This window comes from Myxocyprinus asiaticus, chromosome 7, assembly GCF_019703515.2.
Source record: "Myxocyprinus asiaticus isolate MX2 ecotype Aquarium Trade chromosome 7, UBuf_Myxa_2, whole genome shotgun sequence".
Classification (NCBI taxonomy): Eukaryota; Metazoa; Chordata; class Actinopteri; order Cypriniformes; family Catostomidae; genus Myxocyprinus; species Myxocyprinus asiaticus.
Window position 1 is genome coordinate 13538188 of NC_059350.1, and position 20752 is coordinate 13558939.

The following is a 20752-nucleotide window of genomic DNA, read 5'->3' on the forward strand; positions in this document are numbered from 1 at the left end:
AACAGTTAAAAGGACATAAATATCGATCTGTTTTTCACCTACACCTATCATATCGCTTCTGAAGATATGGATTTAACCACTGGAGTCATCTGGATTATTTTTATACGCTATTATTATATTATTTTAGCCTTTTTACGCTTAGCTGAGATATTCTTCTAAAAATCTTTGTTTGTGTTCTGCAAAAGAAAGAAAGTCATACACATCTGGGTTGAGAGAATTTTCATTTTTTGGTAAACTATCCCTTTAAACTGTTGCTTTCAGAGTTGCCTTTTGAATACAAATGTGAAGCATACATTAAACAGACTTCAATTTGCACATCGTCTGAAGAAGAGCACTGGGTAAGATGCAAAATATCCAATTAATGTGAAGTGATGATTAATCAAAAATGAAAATAGTTAGTTGCAGCCCTTTCTTTTATGCAGTGGAAGAAAAGGTAAGTTTGTTTCTCTCAAATCCAAAAATCTGGAAAGCCCACTGCATTAAACAGGAAATGACTGTATCAGCAAGCTTTGTGTGAATCTCAAGAAGTGAGGATGCATACAAAGGCTCATCTCACTGTGCAACACACACACAAAAACATTTCCAGAAGCCATGGGTAAACATATAAAAATGTAAAAAATAGACTGTATGACTAAAGGAGAAGCACAAGACATGCAAGATGAATATAGATTGTTTCAGGGAGGTATAGCTATTTACATGGTTAATTTACTAACAGAGGCTAACAGCTGCAGGGTGATACATTGCGCTTTTGAAAACCACTTTCCCAAAGGGTGACAGAATTGTGTATTTTTGAGAGAATTCCCTTATGCAAATGTTATGAGTCAGAAATAAAGAGCATGCCAGAATAAAAATGCAAAGGTTCTTTGGAGAAAATACTTAAAGTTCTATTGCCATCTAGTGGTCAGTCTGTGCCATGACTTTAGCATCTAATGCAGCAATCAGGATTATTGGTGATGGTCTACTCTTCAGTAAGTAACAAGACATTACAATTTTACTTTATGGTTGCATGATTAGTACAGAGAGAAAGCGAGAGAGAATGAATGCAATTAGTATCTTCCCAGTGTTTGTGTCTGGCAATACACACTAGGACTGGGCAAATATACTGAATATTCACAATATATTTGCAATGATTTTTAGGCAATATAAAATTAAGCAGCATTGTGAATATCATGATGAATTTATTGTGCTTTTTCTTTGTCCAATATGTTTCCGTGTCATTAGACCAATAATGTGACCTTTTCTTGCCTCCCGCCTTGACAGCGTCAAGACGGAGATGTTTCAGAAGCGTCTGTGATTTAAATTTCAGTAGCAAAATGGTGATAGAGTTGGTACATTTGATTAATTTCCATGTATTGTCATCACTCAAATTTTTTTATGGAATTTCATGCATGGCATTTTACATATTCTAACTAGATCTAATTTATTTTACTTCTTGCAATAATTGTTTTTCCATATATCCATTGGCTACAATGGATATATGGTCGAAAAGATGCTTCAACTGAAAATTTCAGAGCAATAACATATATAGAGATATTTTTTGAATATCATCAAAAGGCTGAAAAATATACATTCAGCTACATAGCCTAGCCCAAAACACATGATTAAAGGGAGAGAGACACTGGGGAAGAGAGAGTTAATATTCAGATTGAGACATGTACGGCATAAGAATGTTGCATCTGTCTATGTGTGTGTACGCATGTTAAGGTAGAGGTAAACCGAGGAAACACAATCAACAATCAACTGTCAGTCGTGTGTTTGTGCCATCATCGTTAAATCGGCCAGTGAGATCAACACAGATGCATGAACACAATGGGCTGAAAATTAACAACCAGCCCGAGTGTTTTTCATCATTACTCCCAATGATTACAAATTGCAAGGGTGTGGTGGAAGAGGCAGGAAAATGGTATTGATGCAGAGGAAGGAGCATTTGTGAGTGCTGATAATGAAAGGGATAAAATGATGAATGAGTGTAATACACGCTTTCACTTTTTATACATCTTGTTAAAAGTGCTGGCTGTGATAAATTGAGATAATGAGGCAGAGCTGCTAACTCACCAATATAAATGGAGCTTTGTTCATTTCCTCTCTTGCGCTGCAGCTTTCTATTGAATATCTTATGGTAAAAACTGCTGTGATTACCTCACAGCGTCCTTAATATTTGTCACCGGTTTGGCCCACAAAACCGTGAATTTTGGGGAGCCAATTTGGCTAGAGCCATGCATGCTGATAAATCTACTTTTAAAAAAGGGCTCAGCAAGCTAATATCACTGTGTGACTCCTAACTATTTAGAAGAAAAAAAAAATACATAGTATTTCTAAAGAAACAGCCTTTAATGGTTGCTCTCAGCATGTTTTTGTTGGCTGGTGGACCTCAAGAAGCCAAAAACAGTGTGTTGAGCAATTAGATTGTAAGGTTGTAAAATGCTGAGGTGGGCAGCTCTGTGTGATATTAGCAACTCTGCCTTTCAGTTATGGCTTACACTAGGAAAATTGGTCTCACCTTGAACATGGTACTGCCCAGCTGCGCTGGAGACATGCTGACGACGACTCCAGCAGACTGGAGTGCGGCAATCTTCTCTTTGGCACCTCCTTTGCCTCCGGCGATGATGGCTCCTGCGTGCCCCATTCTCCTTCCAGGAGGGGCCGTCAGGCCGGCAATGAATGACACCACTGGCTTAGCACTGGCACCCTACAGACAGAGTAAACAACAAAGATAAAAGATGAATGGACTTTAAATAAACAGTGGGGTGCAAAAATATGAGTTCATACTGTTAATCTGGTAAAGCTTTAGGATTTTGAAAACTTTAAAGGAATAGTTCACACAAAAATGATAATTCTCTTATCATTTACTCACAATTATGCTATCTCAAACTCGTAGGACTTACTTTCTTCTGCAGAACAAAAACTAAGATATTTTGAAGGATGTATGGTGTGTATTTGTCCATATTTGTCCACTCAAGTCAATGGGGTCCAAAACATTCAAGCTTTAAAAAGGACAAAAGGCAGCATAAATGTAATCCATAAAATTTAAAAGTGGTTTAATCCAAGTCTTCTGAAGCACTACGAAGGTTTTATTCAACTATTTTATTCAACAATTATGATGTATATATTTCCCATTAACCAGGGCAATATCAGCACCAAGGAAGGGATACAAGATAATTGCAGCTGTTCACGAATGTGTTCAAAAGTAGGTATTAAAAGGGAGGTAGATCAAGGCATCTAATTGCTTGCGTGGGAGTAAGCAAATGAAGCATCAAGCAGCAAATTGAGCAACAGTCGCTCATGTCTGTCATTTAATACATCTCACTCATGTAAGGGAATGAGTCACGTTAACTGCCAAATTAACGAGTTAACTGCCACTGTTGATAGATCATGTTCAACTGTTCAGGATTGTTTTGCTCTCATTCATGAATGGCATCTAAATTCCAGAGTGGGGTATGGGTTTTGTCTTAATTGCAACTGCAGATAGGGAGCAGTTAGGTAAGGGCATGACTTTTCCAGTTGTTTGCAATTTCTGGAAACCAATTTTTAAAAATCTTTTTGATTCAGACTGATTTGCTAATGAATCATTCAGACCAATTTGTGAACCATTTTGACTGAAAAGTAATTGAAAACTGCTCTACACAAGCTCTCAACCAAGAGCAATATTTAGGTGATTCAAGATTTTAGAGCAGAATATTACTAGAAAACAAAATACACTCACTGAGCACTTTATTAGGAACACTATGGTTTCTGTAAACTTGTTTAAATTTAGCTTGATTTGTTCGCCACTATTTGAGATACTGTCTGATATACACTCACTGAGAAATGTATTAGGAGCACTATAAAGTGTCCAACATGGTCTTCTGATGTTGTAGCCCATCAACCTCAAGGTTCGATGTGTTCTGCATTCAGAGATGCTATTCTGCTCACTACAGTTGTACAGAGTGGTTATCTGAGTTACCATAGCCTTTCTGTCAGCTCGAACCAGTCTGACCACTCTCTTGACTTCTCTCATCAACAAGGCGTTTCCGTCTGCAGAACTGCCACTCACTGGATGTTTTTTGTTTTTGGCACCATTCAAAACAAACTCATCAGCATTTACAGAAATACTCAAACCAGCCTGTCTGGCACCAAATATCATGCCACAGTCGAAATCACCGAGATCACATTTTTACCCCATTCTGATGGTTACAGTCTTATTGTTGCACTCTGCCCCCTGCATCTGGAATCACGCTGTGGTGCTACAGTCTCTGGATATTATATTTGTAACGACATGGCTTTTATCTACTCATCCTTGGATTTGCATAGACTGAATCTTCATATTGTCTTCCTGTGGATAAATATAATATCTGTGCTTCACTGGATTCGTACGCCATCCTCGAAATGTCCACCGAGGATCTCGGCGCAACTTCTGTAAAAGTGTACTGATCCCATCAATGGACAGCAACTACATCCCTGTAATTTCATCTCCCCATCTTTTTTTAAATTCTGGTGCTGAGTAACGGTCAGTAAATCCGTTAAATCTCTGTTCAATGAAGTTTTCATCCCCCACTGCTGAAAAGTCAGAGCCACTGACAGTAAGGGTGGCCCTAGTGAATGCGAGGTCACTATCAAATAAATCTTTTATTTTAAATGACTTTTTCATTTCGCACTCACTAGATTTTTTTATTTGTGACTGAAACATGGCTTAAATTGGGTGATTTGTCATCTCTTAGTGAACTTTGCCCCACAAATTTCTGGACATGGTGGTGGTGTTGCTACTGTTTTTAAAAACAATTTTAAGAGCAAAATATTACACACAGATGTGTATTCCAGTTTTGAGGTACAGCTAATGAGGATCGACATCGGTGGTCCTGTATTATGTGCACTGGTATACAGGCCTCCTAAATTTAACAAGGACTTTATTAAACAATTTTCTGAGTTCCTATCTAATATTGTGTCTTGCTGTGATAGATTGTTGATTCTTGGGGACTTTAATATTCACCTTTGTTGTCCATTCAAACCTTTGGTGAAAGATGTTTTTATACCTCATTGAATCCATGAAATTTTCACAATTAGTTTCTAGCCCGACTCATAATTTGGGGCATACACTAGATCTGGTGTTGTCACATGGTTTTCCTGTAACCAACCTGAGGGTGATTGATGCTACTATTTCAGACCATTTGCCAATTGTGTTTGAATCTGTCTGTTCTTCTCCCACTCCTACTAGCCTGTGAGCTATTCTCATTTCATTCACACTTCCACTGCCAGCTTATTCTCAGAGTATTATCAAGCTCATTGTGCAGACGCTGTTTGTAACGGTATGGACACTGAAGAGATGGTGGAGCTTTTTACTTAATCATATTCTGTTTCTTTAGATTCTGTTGCTCCCCTTAAGCCCAGGAAAGTTGAGGGAAAGGGCATTGCACAGCCTTGGTTAAATGATTATACCCATTCTCTCAGGCAAGAGTGCCACAAGGCTGAGCGAAAGTGGAAAAAAGATAAACTCCAGGTCTCATATGAATCACTAATGGCATGCTTAACCAGTTATCAAAGTTCAGTGAAAGAGGCCAAGTCAAATTTCCTCTCCAAACTTATCACTGAAAATGCAAAAAGGCCTAGAGTATTGTTTAAGACAACTGACTCGGTGCTATCAGTTCCTTGTCCTGTTCCTTCTCGGGAAACCTCTGAGAATTTGCTACAATTTTTCTGCTTCAATAAACTCTTGGAGATCAAGCCTTCTATTAAGCCATCAAAATTTTATCCCTCTATGATATGTTCACCAACTGGTTTGTTAACTTGTTTTCAACAGTCACCTCTGCCCAGCTAGCTGATCTTGTTTCTAAGGCTAAATGTTCCAGCTGTGAGACAGACGTTATTCAAGCTCGTCTTGTTAAGAAAGAGTTTGAAACCGTGAGCCCAACTGTAACAGCTATTATTAACAGCTCTCTAGTAAATAGAGTTGTAGCTGCCAGTTTTAAACATACTGTTGTTCACCCTCTGCTTAAGAAACCTCATCTTGACCCATCTGTCCTAAGTAATTTTATACATATTTCCAAACTATCTTTTATCTCAAATCTCTTGGAGAGAGTTGTGTATTGTCAGTTGAATTCTTATCTTAGTGCATTTAATATTTTAGAAATATTTCAGTCTGGTTTCAGATCTTTGCACAGTACTGAAACTGCACTGCTGAAGGTCAGCAATGACCTGTTACAAGCACTCGATACTGGATCGCATGTTGTGCTTGTCTTGTTGGATCTCAGTGCTGCATTTGATACAATTGATTATAACATTCTGTTACATTGTTTGGATAGTGTGGTGGGCATTCGGTGCGTTGCCCTCCTCAAAGACAGAACTTTCTCAGTGAGTACTGGAAAGTATTCTTCTTCGTCGGCTCTCTTATCGTGCGGTTAACTCCCAACAGTGGTTGTCCTTTTGAGGTGCTCTGTGACTGTTTTGAGGATATTAAATGTTGGATGGCAAATAATTTATTGCAATTAAACGAAAGTAAAAGTTAAATTTTGATTTTAGGGCCCCCAGGCCTCCATCTGCCTTGCAATTGGATTATTTTTCCTCTAGCGTTAAATCACAAATGAGAAACCTTGGGGTTATTTTTTATTTGTCATTAAGTTTTGATAAATTAGTGCAGTGGTAAAGGGAAGTTTCTTTCATCAAAGATCTGTCGCTAAATTAAAACCGTTTCTTTCTCCAAAAGATCTGGAGACTCTTATCCATGCTCTTATAACATCACATTTGGATTACTGTAATGCTCTGTACATTGGTCTGCCTCAAACTACTATTTCTCGTCTTCAACCTGTTCAAAATGCGGCAGCTAGACTTTTTACCAATACAAAAAAAAAGGGATCATATTTCTCCCATTTTAGCAACTTTACATTGGCTTCCCGTCAATTATAGAACTGATTTTAAAATTGCTGTCTATGTGTACAAGGCTTTATCTGGTGTTGCACCGAAGTACATCAGTGACCTTTTAATTACATACTCCCCAAAGAGCACTTAGATCATGTAATCAACTTCTCTTACCTGTCCCTCGTTGTCGCTGCAAAACTAAGGGTGGTCGGGCTTCACTAGCTAGTTTTAAATCTGTTCTTAAATCTTATCTGTATTCTCTATCTTTTGATAATTCTTAGCTTAAGTGTTTATGGTTTAGTTAAACAGACTGTATTCTGTTTATTGCGCTGTATATTTTGTATGCCGCATGTTGTTTATTAATGTCGTCACTTGCGTATTTGCTCCTGTTTTTTTCTTGATACATTTTATATTTTACTGTACAGCACATTGATGCAAATCTGTTGCTTTTAAATGTGCTCTAGAAATAAATCTTGACTTGACTTGAATAAGTAGGTGTACAGGTGTTCCTAATAAAGTGCTCTGTGAGTGTATATTCACTATAGAAATTTCCATCAATTTTATATGAATTTTAAGATTGTATTCATTCCAATGGCTTTTCCAGGCTTGGAAAGCACAATTTCAAAATGTCCTGACATTTTCAGGTTTCGCAGGACCCTGATCAAGTGTCTAAAATAAAATATTGGATCAAGTTCACCCATTTAATATTTCTGTCCAGTTTGGCAGCTTCTCTTGGGGTGGTTTACATCAAGGGTTGAGTGAAGGTTGTAGCTCCTCGGTGCACCTTTGAATTCAAGGCCTGGACTGTACCCCAGCGCTAATGCAAACAAGCTCATTAGAATCTCAGAGGAGAGAAGGTTATTACTAAACTTCACTGGCAATTCTTGATTCTACTGAACTTGAAATGGGATTGCAGACTTCAGGTAGAGAAGATGAAGAGAATTTGACCGTTAGTCAAAGACAATCCAGCTTAATGCTTGATAATCTTACACTACCTGCAAATATTATAATGCTCCACAGGAGCCGTCTTTGGTTCAAAACTCAAGCTTTGCTCAAGCTGTTCATACCCACACAGCTGACTGCAGACTAAAGCTTAATCTGGTAAAATTAAGATAATAATATTGTGCTCAGGCACAAAGCCTTGAGAGAACGCTTGATTTGAAAACCGTTCATTCATTTTTGTTCTCTTTTATGTAAAATGACAACCCCTCCTTAAGACACTCTTAAATCAACCTTGAGCAACTTATATAGCAATGAGTTACTTATGTCTTAAAGCATAAATTAAAGATTACACTGGCGGCCAAAGGTTTGGAATAATGTAAATATTTTGCTGTTTTTCTGAAGGAAATTGGTACTTTAATTCACCAAAGTGGCATTCAACTGATCATATAGTCAGGACATTACTGATGTAAAAAACAGCACCATCACTATTTGAAAAAAGTCCTTTTTGATCAAATCTAGACAGGCCCCATTTCCAGCAGCCATCACTCCAACACCTTATCCTTGAGTAATCATGCTAAATTTCTAATTTGGTACTAGAAAAATCACTTGCCATTATATCAAACACAGCTGAAAGCTATTTGGTTCGTTAAATGAAGCTTAACATTGTCTTTGTGTTTGTTTTTGAGTTGCCACAGTATGCAGTAGACTGGCAAGTCTTAAGGTAAAAAAAAAAAAAAAAACAGCTTTCTCTAGAAACTCGTCAGTCAATCATTATTTGATGAATGAAGGCTATACAATGCTTGAAATTGACAAAAAACTGAAGGTTTCATACAAAGGTGTACACTACAGTCTTCAAAAACAAAAGACAACTGGCTCTAACAAGGACAGAAAGAGATGTGGAAGGCCAGATGTTCAACTTAACAAGAGGATAAGTACATCAGAGTCTCTAGTTTGAGAAATAGATGCCTCAGGTCAGCTGACAGCTTCATTGATTTCTGCCCACTCAACACCAGTTTCATGTACAACAGTAAAGAGAAGACACAGGGGTGCAGGCCTTATGGGAAGGATTACAAAGAAAAAGCCACTTTTGAAACAGAAAAACAAAAAGAAAAGAATGAAACAGAATCACAAAAGAATCACAAAGAATCACAGACATTGTACAACAGATAATTGGAAAAGAGTGTTATGGATCTTAACCCCATTGAGCATTTGTGGGATCAGCAAGACTGTAAGGTGCGTGAGAAGTGACCGACAAGACAGCCACAACTATGGCAAGTGATACAGGAAGTGTGGGGTGACATGTCACCTGAGTATCTGGACAAACTGTCAGCTAGGATGCCAAGGATCTGCAAAGCTGTCATTGCTGCATGTGGAGGATTTTTTGATGAGAACTCTGATGTTCTGAAATTTGTTTTCAAATTGTAATAGTAATTTTTCACATTATTAATGTCCTGACTATACCTTGTGATAATCTGTTTGCCACTTTGGTGAATAAAAGTACCAATTTCTTTCCATAAGAGCAAAATCTGTACATTATTCCAAACTTTTGGCCACCAGTGTATGTGTGAAATTTTTAGATGTTAAAATATGCTCTCCTATCCCAGCTTAATATGCAGAGGCAACTATAAGTAAGTCATACACTGACTGATTGATTCTCCCAAAAAGTGCATATGCAGTTGGAAAAACTATTAGAAAAAGACATTATTTTTACAATAATAATAAAAAAAAAAGAAATTGCGGCCAGTAGCGTTGCCTAGCCTTAAATAAATAGTAGAATAGATGTTCTTCCTGCCTCCTCCTCCACGTGACGCGTGACCTTACCAACAAGCTTACGTCATCCCTCTCATGAGCGCGCGTCACAGAGATGTACGGAAGCGAACAATTGTAGTTAAAAAGTAAATAAGTATTGTTTTGTTTCTAAAAATAATCAATCGTTTGGGTTCAGAAGAACTTGATTTGTCGACTGGAGTCGTGTGGATTATTTTGATGCACACTAAATATGCATTTTGGACTGTCAAAAAAATGGAGTACATTCACTTGCTTTGTTTAAAGGAGGAGGCCTGAAATGAAATACTAAAAATCTTAAAGAGCACCTATTATGGTTTTTCAAATATTACCTTTCATGTAGTGTGTTATATAGCTGTTTGTGAATGTAAAAAAGTCTGCAAAGTTTCAAAAATCAAAGTGCACGACAAATGGAGTTATTGACTCCCAAAAGAAAGAACCGATTCTGAACACCTGAAATGAGTCTTTAGTAATTCCAGACTTACTTCCTGTACTAACCTACATAATTTGATAACAAAAAACCCACCTCTGGTCTTTATTGGCATCTCGCGAACAGCTTTGACCGGCCCGCAAGAACTACACTAAGCGGTAGACCAATCACAACAGACTGGGAAATCTGACCAATCAGAGCAGAGAATGGATGAATTCTCTGGAATGAATCCTTTGGAACGCATCATTGAATGAGTCATTTTTGACACTGGGAAAAAAGGTAATACTGCAATTTAAATTATGAGCAAATTAAAGTGTTTTTTGACCTTGGATGCCTGAGAGAAATCTATTGTATGAGACCTTTAAAACAAAATTAAGCATGTTTAAAAACCATAATAGGTGCTCTTTAAATTCTGTTTTGATGAATAAAGAAACTCAGATACATCTTGGATGGCCTGAGGGTGAGTAAATTGTTAGCAAATTTTCATTTTTGGGTGAACTATTCCTTTAAGAGACAATGTTCCCTTGGTAGCAAATGTTACCAATAAGTAAGAACAAGTGTGTCACTGACAAGCACTTGAGAAGAATATTGATATCAAAATGCTGATTTTGCGGAAAGGCAATTTTACAGTTTGCCTAGGCAATTCTGTTACTACAAGAACTTACTTGGGTATGCATGCTGGGAGTTGCTAAACTAGAAGCAAAGAGGGAAAAGTGAAAGCACCCTTATTTGGAGAATGCCACCAAAGCTTGGAGACACCTGTCTAACAGCCAATGATATATACATGCAATAATTTGATACACAGGATTGGACCAGAAGCAATTGTCACAACTATCATTCCAAATGAAAGTAGAGAACCTTTTCCAAGGCCATTTTGATTCAGTCAAAACAAAGAGCTGAAAAGCTTACAAAAATGGTACACAGAGCGACATAAATCTGACATTAAATTTTCTAGAGCCACTAGTTTACCAGCCCCTGTATGGATTGCCACCTCCAATACTGCCAAGAACCTCAACGCTGATGTATCATCCCTGTCTGCAGTCCTCAATCAGACCACCATGCGTTTTACAGTCTGATCAATTCAGGTCTTATTAACAGCTGCACAGACAGGAAAATGTCATAACCACCAAATACTTCTTCCTAGGCTGAATCCTGCAAATTAAATGTAGCATGACCGATGATCGATTGATCTCCATTATTCATGACCAAGGCCATCTTTAGAGCATTCACTAAAAAACTTCCTCATTTAGGTATTGAGAAAAGTTTACCTGAAAGGAGTAATTTCATACAATTTGCAACCAGGCATTGAGGAACATTTCCACTGAATCAATTTTCCCTGTAATTTAATTGACCAGCCAAGAAAAAAAAAAGGTTTTGCAAATGCATGCTCAACACATTCACTTTTCTCAAAGTAGATAAAAACACAATGTTTTCAGCAACTTCTCAACAGTTGTGAAAATTGCAGGTTGACATTTTGCTCTTTCTGTTCAACTAATTTGTGGCAACAATAGAAATGAGTCCTCTAGCCAGTTCTACTTGACGATTCTTAGAACATCTATAAGCGTCACTAAAATGAGGCACTTGTACATGCAGCTGACGCATTCGGGCGATTTGATTGAACTATACTGGGTTACTGCAGCCCACCACTGTTGCGCTCTCAGACCTTAGCTTAGTCTCACTCTTGAGAAAATTGACTTTCATATGTCAGTTAGCTGAACACAATTTGCCTCAATCAACACAGCTGTAACTATTCCATGAGTTGGAATATCAGCACTTTCTAACAGCTCGTTAAGTGCATTTCCTGCAGGAGTGAGAGCCAACATTTTATTTTGAAAGATGAAAGATTCTCCCCGAGCAAGAGATATGTTAATATATCATCTCTCTTCAAAAATCCAGACTGGAGGAATAAATATGACATAGTTAATGATGACACAAACTGTGTTAAAAATGGAGGGAGGTCTTTGACGGTGAGTGAAATACAGGCTGGCTGATCCAAATATCACACTGAAAGCCCTATAGATTTCCCTTCACAACCAAAAGAGATCAAAGTGCAGCTGGAGGCCATTTTCTCATTCACAGACACAATGTGTGCTTGTGCGCTTGTCTTCCGGCTTGTATCTCATCTCTTGGGTGCCAGCTATGAAAGAGAAGCTCCATGTGTTTTGAGGGTTCCTGTTTATTGAGGAACATTGCTGATATCCAAAAGATCAAGAAGAAAAACACTGCGTACATCTCAAGGGCTAAGAAAAACTGATTCATGGGCCAACAAGTGATTCATGAATGAATAACAGCAATTCGTATCCTTGGTGTGTGTAGGGTGTCTAGAAGAGAGCTAGTGTCCTGCACCTTACCTTTACCTGCATACAGTCTGAAATCCTGCACATGTGGTTCAACATGTTTTTAAAGGGATAGTTCACCCAAAAATGACAATTCTGTCACAATTTACTCACCTCATCTTGTTCCAAACCTGTATTACTTTACTTTGTTCTGTGAAAAACAAAAGCAGATGTTATACAGAATGTTCAGTCTCAGTCACCATTCACTTTCATTTTATGGAAAAAAGATGCAAAAGTGAAGGGTAACTAAGGCTGTCAGTCCCTAACATTCTGCATAACATCTCCTTTCTTGATCAATGGAAGAGAGAAAATCGAGGTTATGTGTAAACAGGAACCACTGTCGAGCTGGAATAGCAATATTGCCAGAAAAGCTTGCAATTTGTAACATTTAAGGTTTGAGCATGAACAAGGTTGCTCTGAAAGGAATATTCCAGGTTCAATACAAGTCAAACTCAGTCTACAGCATATGTGGCATAATGTTGATAACCACAAAAAAAAATTTTTTTATTGCCCCTCCTTTTCTTAAAAAAAAAGCAAATATCTGTGTTCCAGTGAGGTACTTACAATGGAAGTGAATGGGGCCAATCCGTAAACTATAAAATACTCACTGTTTCAAAAGTACAGCCACAAGACATAAACAATATGTGTGTTAACATGATTTTCTGTGTAAAGTTATAACCAGTTTTACAACTTCATTGCCATGACGATGTAATGTCAACAAATCTTAAAACATAAAAATTATTGTAAAAATTACAATTTAAACAAATTTACAGATTAAATTATACATGAGTTTTAACATAAGAATTAATATAAGTGCTTTTAAGCTTCACAATTCTGCCTTTAAATCCACCACAAATTGGTCCCATTCACGTCTATTGCAAGTTCCTCAATGTAACTTCGATTTTTCTTTTTCAAAGAAAAGGACGGACGAGTCGAAATAATTTTTTGTGGTAATCAACATTATGCCACAAATGCTTTCGACTGAGCTTAACTTGTATTGAATCCGGAATATTCCTTTGAGCAAGAGTCCTACTCCACTCAGTTTACTGGTAGGCTTATTTAACACGTTGGTCACGAGCAACTGCATAAATGTAAATATTCACCAAGAAAATAAAGTAAATAAAGCAAACATAAACATTGCCAAACACTGTGGACATTATGAGAAAGCAGAATGTTTTAACAGCATTTTGGTGGTCCTGTGTGAAAGGCAGATTTGCATATATAGCCTAAAGATCGCAACAATGTACATGTATAGTACCTTTACCAGAAAAACTCATCTGGCATTTTTTCGTCAATTTAAAAGGTTTTGTTAAGTAATTCTGACAAGCAGCTTACAGAGTTGTGCTGTTTTAGGTACTCTGCCGCATTCTCCTCTGCATTTCCCCCAATCTCTCCAATCAGAATGATGCCCTCTGTTTTGGGGTCCTGCAGGAACACCTCCAGACAGTCAATGAAGTTAGTGCCGTTAAACGGGTCACCACCGATACCTAAAAGAAAAGACACTTTCTTCAAAGAACTGTTTTCTAAACTAAGCAATGTTAGAAAATGACAGGTCATTAGTTTGTCATACCAATGCACAGCGACTGTCCCAGACCCACTTGCGTGGTCTGATGTACAGCTTCATATGTAAGTGTGCCTGACCTAGATACAATGCCTGGGAGAAAAGAACACAGCAACATAAACATTCAACTGTAAGATTATCATTTAATACAACATCCAAGTGTGAGTGTCTATTTACTTTCCTATCCTTCCAAAATTACAGGCGATAAGTGTTCCAAAACTTCCTGTCTGTACAATATTCTAGATAGCAAATATTTACATTTAAAGCACTTCTGCTGTTCCAGTACTATTTTCTTGGTTGCACAATGCAACCAGGGGGAAACTAGGTGGCATTCAGATATATTACTTTGCAAATGTCAAATGTAACAGCAATGGAAAGGGTGCAACAACCTCTGCTGAAAAGACTTGTACTACCAGAGACAGACATTTGATGAGGTCACATCTTTTACAGCAGAAGCAGACACAGAGATCATGTCTGAGTACTATTCTTCAGAGCTCTTCAAAAACGTCTATCTACTGATCGGGCTTGCATGGGTCTTATGACGGCACAGTCTTGCTGTTTAAAACAGGGTTCGTACAGATGCTTCAAAGTTAAATTCAATGACTTTCAAGGACTTTTCAAGCACATTTTTATTTGTTCTTAAGGACTATGCTCAATGTCATTAAAACAAATTATTTTTGTTGATTTTAAATAAAAATATTTTAACCATTCAGTTAATTTATTTTTATAAAACACCACTTATTACAAGTACAACAATGTGCATCTTTAACTACATATTCTCACAGTAACAATTCTTGGTTCATTCATGACGAAATTGATGTGCAATTGTAGTGTGCTCCCTTAAAACGCACTTCGCTCTCCAACAAAAGTGAATAACTGGGTCTGTAAACAGCTGTCCAGATGACTCATGTGCTGTGTTCCATGTTTTCTAAAGTCACACAACAGATTTATGTGAGGAACTGAACGAAATTGCAAATGAGTCATTCTCAAAAATTTTTGACTTTCCAACTTACAAAATATTGAAATTTTCCATTTAGTTAATTTTTTGCCTATAAACGCTGAGGGTAAACATGTTGACATTCATTTTTATTCATAAAGGACAACTTGGCTGTTGTTCGTTCTTTTTTTATTATTTAATTTTGTTTCACGAACAAAGAAAGTTAACACTAGCGAGGGTTAAATGGGTTACAACACCACATTTTGAGGGTTCAATGGGGTACAACACCAAATATTTTTGCATGAAAATATTAGTTAAAATCTGAATAACTTTTTAACATGCTGGGAAAAATCACTATATGCATTTTAAGCAGCTTCTGAACTTAAACCTTAAAAATTATTTTCTACAACTTTTTGTATTTAAATTTTTTTTTTAAAACATAAAAATAAAAAATACATAAAAAAAAGGTTTTAATATTGATAAAACCAATAACATGAAATCAAGGGACAAACATTCTTTTTAAATTATTAAAATTATTAATAATAATTTTGTTTAGCTTTTTGGCACACTTGTTCGGCCTTGCACTAATGCTTTTATTAAAGATAAGTACAAAATAAATACACAAATAACTTTACATGTCATAGAAGTGGTGTACCAGATGAAGGGAACAAGGATTTTTTTCAGGCAATGAACAATTTCAAATATATTTTCTAAACAATTTGCAAAACAGATTCTAGCCATTTCATATCATTAAAGGTTAGGTTATAAAATTATAAAATATATATATATATCGCTATTTGAAAGCTTTTTCATGACTAAAAAAGTCAAGGGACATGTTTGTCAACATATTTTGATATTGACCCAAATGTTGTCAGAAATAACCTATTTTATGAGACACAAAGCTTTCTTCACAGAAGGGGGCACTAGACGGCTCACAAAATTGAATCCTCCACTGATCTGCATTCAAATCATTCAAAACATTTTACATCTCATATAATTTTTTCACTCTGGAGAGTAAATTGTAATTAAAACTGACAGTTGCAAGGACTCATACTTGTTAAATCCGCAACAGCAGTATCTATAAAATATAAATATTTTTAAATCCTCCAGTAACACTTGATTGTGATTGGCCCATTCTGAACAGCGCTGCCAAAAGTAACAGGTGCCACGTGATAGCGCCGTCTATGCGCTGCCTGCTTCAGCAGTGGTCTAGTGGTCTGTCATCGTGTTTTTCCGAAAATAAATAAATACATTTAATTTATTAAATGATTTAAGCAACGTATTTTAAGATTTTCTATAATTCAAGAACTTTTTAAGCACCTCTTGGTAAAAATGGCTATTTTCAAGGGTTTTCCAGGACTTAAATTTCAAGCACTTCAAGCACCTTGTACGAACCCTGTTAAAATGATAGAGAGTGTCTGCATATGGCCTGAGTGCACAGTGATGTGTAGCTATCAGCAATCTGAAAATGCATGGAGATCTGAATACTGTCTGCGTTTGAGTTCAAGGTCCCCTAGTTTGCAGAGACATCTCATCAAGTATGACATGGTGAGAAACTCTGACAAATCATAATAGAAAAAAGGTCTGTCTTAAATTGAGATTCCTCAATCTCTCCTCGATTTTGATGCTTCTCTGATGATTGTGAAGACATTTTCAAGGCTCAATTTAGAACCTATTATTCAAGCAGCATGTGATGTCATGCTCTGAGCTGCTCAGAAGGATGACTATACTGAGCATTAGAGATGGAATAACATAGAGGTGTTATCCAGTGGAAATGTTACCAATTCTTCCTTTCTTGTGGATGTGTCCAGGCATGATCCCAATTTTGCATTCACCAGGCTGCAAACACCATTAGAAATCTGATTTAGTTTCAATTAAACATTTCACTGTAGGCAATTAAAATGTATAAGCATTATGGGTTAAAGCATGAAATCAGAATTTACACTTTTTACTTTCTTAACCTCATGCGACCCCGTGTACACAAGCGTGGAATAGTATTTTGGCTTCAGTATACACAACGTATAATTTAAATTCATTTGAACCGACTGATCTCAGTTCAGGAGGCTCTGTGCTGGCAGTTAAGTGTTAAACTTTTGACGTAGGGAGTCATGTAACAAAACAATATGGCGCCGAAAATAGTGGAGTTTGTCTTTGGGAGAAACGCAAACAAAACATCCGTTAAGAAACCTAATTAAGTTTTTAACTAAATACCTTTTAAAGTCAAAAGATTAAAGTCTCTAGTTTCATCCGATATGTCATTTTTAAAATTTGAGCGATTTATCGCAAAACGACACTGCTATCGCTGCTAAACTCAATGTACACTAATGTGTACTTCAGTGCATTTTTCCCTTAGAAATCCTGTATTTACTGTGCATTATCACAATGAGAGTCAATGGGTTTATCCAAAAGCTGAATAATGTTGCTTTTAGAGGCTTTATGTGGAGTAAGCATGACAATAAAGTGCATTTCGAACTGTTCTGAGACCAGTGCAGACAGACAGCACACTGAAGGTTAGGTCATTCTATAAATAAGGAGCAAGGGAGCATTCTATTGCTTTCCTGTGCAGGAAAGAGTGAAAAGATCATTCACTGCTAAAATCCGACCAAAAGTTCAGTTTCAGACTGCAGATGATGTTTAGACCACTCAACATGTCTGGCAGACATGGTGGTAATCAGTACATAGATTCAGAATCTATAATGTATAATTTTATTTTAACATTTTAACAGTGATTGGATGATGCTGTCCATTACTTTGAATCAGAATTAATTATGCTAATTTCTGATGTAATGTCTATAATGTCCACAAAAAACAAAAACAAAAATTAATAAACAACACTCCTGGAAACATAAACAATTTAATATAAAAAAAATAATAATTGTAATTAAATTTTTTTTTTTTTAAATATCGGACTTTCTATAGCTTGGTATTATTTAAAATTTCATAACTTAGTCCCGCTCTCCACATATGTTGCTATACAGGTGCATCTCAATAAATTAGAATGTTGTGGAAAAGTTCATTTATTTCAGTAATTCAACTCAAATTGTGAAACTCGTGTATTAAATAAATTCAGTGCACACAGACTGAAGTAGTTTAAGTCTTTGGTTCTTTTAATTGTGTTGATTTTGGCTCACATTTAACAAAAACCCACCAATTCACTATCTCAACAAATTAGAATATGGTGACATGCCAATCAGCTAATCAACTTAAAACACCTGCAAAGGTTTCCTGAGCCTTCAAAATGGTCTCTCAGTTTGGTTCACTAGGCTACACAATCATGGGGAAGACTGCTGATCTGACAGTTGTCCAGAAGACAATCATTGACACCCTTCACAAGGAGAGAAAGCCACAAACATTCATTGCCAAAGAAGCTGGCTGTTCACAGAATGCTGTATCCAAGCATGTTAACAGAAAGTTGAGTGGAAGGAAAAAGTGTGAAAGAAAAAGATGCACAACTAAGCAGCCTTATGAGGATTGTCAAGCAAAATCGATTCACGAATTTGGGTGAACTTCACAAGGAATGGACTGAGGCTGGGGTCAAGGCATCAAGAGCCACCACACACAGACGTGTCAAGGAATTTGGCTACAGTTGTCGTATTCCTCTTGTTAAGCCACTCCTGAACCACAGACAATGTCAGAGGAGTCTTACCTGGGCTAAGGAGAAGAAGAACTGGACTGTTGCCCAGTGGTCCAAAGTCCTCTTTTCAGATGAGAGCAAGTTTTGTATTTCATTTGGAAACCAAGGTCCTAGAGTCTGGAGGAAGGGTGGAGAAGCTCATGGCCCAAGTTGCTTGAAGTCCAGTGTTAAGTTTCCACAGTCTGTGATGATTTGGGGTGCAATGTCATCTGCTGGTGTTGGTCCATTGTGTTTTTTGAAAACCAAAGTCACTGCACCCGTTTACCAAGAAATTTTGGAGCACTTCATGCTTCCTTCTGCTGACCAGCTTTTTAAAGATGCTGATTTCATTTTCCAGCAGGATTTGGCACCTGCCCACACTGCCAAAAGCACCAAAAGTTGGTTAAATGACCATGGTGTTGGTGTGCTTGACTGGCCAGCAAACTCACCAGACCTGAACCCCATAGAGAATCTATGGGGTATTGTCAAGAGGAAAATGAGAAACAAGAGATCAAAAAATGCAGATGAGCTGAAGGCCACTGTCAAAGAAACCTGGGCTTCCATACCACCTCAGCAGTGCCACAAACTGATCACCTCCATGCCACGCCGAATTGAGGCAGTAATTAAAGCAAAAGGAGCCCCTACCAAGTATTGAGTACATATACAGTAAATGAACATACTTTCCAGAAGGCCAACAACTCACTAAAAATGTTTTTTTTTTTTAATTGGTCTTATGATGTATTCTAATTGTTGAGATAGTGAATTGGTGGGTTTTTGTTAAATGTGAACTTATAAATGAACTTTTCCACGACATTCTAATTTATTGAGATGCACCTGTACATTTTTAGGAAAACTATTTGCTATTTTTTTTTATTTTATTATTATTATTTTGCATGTTTATTAGGTGCTACTAGTTACAAATCAAAAAAGGGAAATGGAAAATATACACAGCAGTCACACTCGGGTCTCAGGAGGTTAATACAAGTTCTTACTTGGAGCACATTATTCAAAAGACAAAAAAAATAAAATAATTGTCTTTGTAATCTTTAATCAAAATGTCATTACTTGCTCCACCTCTGAAACAACTTTCTTTTGGCTGACATTACCAGTCATTGTGTTCTCTTATTTTTAAAAACCCTCTCCTCCACCAACTGGTCAAATCGAGACCATTTGTCACAAATCAATAAATCCCTGATGGATAAAATCAAGTCCTACTATTTTTTTTCTTGTAGATTTTCATGTTTCACTAGGAAATGCAGCACTTTATGGAAGTAAATGTGGTTTCATTTTGAGAGAGAGAGACAATAGCAAAGGCTGGCTTTTCTATGTAACAAACACAAAAAATAGGCCTATTCTACACTTTTATAGCATTTATTTTTCCCCTGAAATCCACTTGCAATGTTAGTCAACATTTTTTTGCTATTAAACCTTTAATGTTGGGTTGCACCAACCAGGATTAATCTTACATTTAGATTAAATAAAGGTTTATCTGATAATTATGTTGCATTAAACTTTAAGCCTTGTTTAAAAATAATCAGGGTTAAATTTTAACCATCGATTTGATCCTGATTTAAATTTCACAGTTAATCTGAATTAACTTTAATCCTGTTGCTCCAATACTTTAAACTCTTATTTAAATCTCAGTTAGAGATTAACTTTAAACTTACAGCTGAGGTGGTTTAAATAAAAAACAGACCTACATTTAAACATGAATGACTAGGTAAACGAACAGTGGATGTTTCGTCAGCCCTCTGAGAGACGTCTATCATATTATTTATGTTTATTATGGTCCGAAATCTTAGGCCTTTGGCCACGATGTGTGCTTTGAAATTCGGGGTGCAAGTATGGTGGCTCATCTCGGTGGCGGCGCGATTACCTGCTTCCCCATCCTTTACATGTGGAGACACGGGACAGAGACGGGTCTCTCGAAGAAAAGCGATAGGAGAGCGTTATTCAGCATTTAACGAGAGCAGTAACTATCAACAGGTGATCGTTATTGCACCCCTCCTCTATATTCGTTTCAGTAGGCAGCCAGGGCTAGTTTATTTCTGGCCACAATAATGGGGCTGACGAGGGGAGGCGGTCGATCAGAGACCTGTGTGTTCCTTTTTTCTTAAATTATGATGCCATATTTTAAAGCTTGTGACATTGTACACATTGCTGCGACATTTTCTTAACCTGCTTGATCAGCCCTGTGTACTAACGACCTACAGCTAGGCCCAGAATCCATCATGGTAGACAAAATTAATCGCAAATGAAGGTTTTAAATCACAGGTTAAAAGATTAATCTCTGATTTGTTAAACCGTATTTAAAATTAAG

General features: G+C 37.0%; 1 protein-coding gene across 1 annotated transcript in view; it reads right to left on the reverse strand.

Moving 5' to 3' along the window:
* Nucleotides 1-20752, reverse strand: part of suclg1 (succinate-CoA ligase GDP/ADP-forming subunit alph) — a 37495-nt gene that overhangs the window by 1456 nt on the left and 15287 nt on the right. The window contains exons 5-8 of the mRNA XM_051703045.1: nt 16601-16658; nt 13892-13975; nt 13657-13808; nt 2501-2689 (exon numbers count right to left, since the gene is read on the reverse strand). Coding sequence (XP_051559005.1) covers nt 2501-2689; nt 13657-13808; nt 13892-13975; nt 16601-16658 — 483 coding nt within the window. The remainder of the gene's footprint in view (nt 1-2500; nt 2690-13656; nt 13809-13891; nt 13976-16600; nt 16659-20752) is intronic.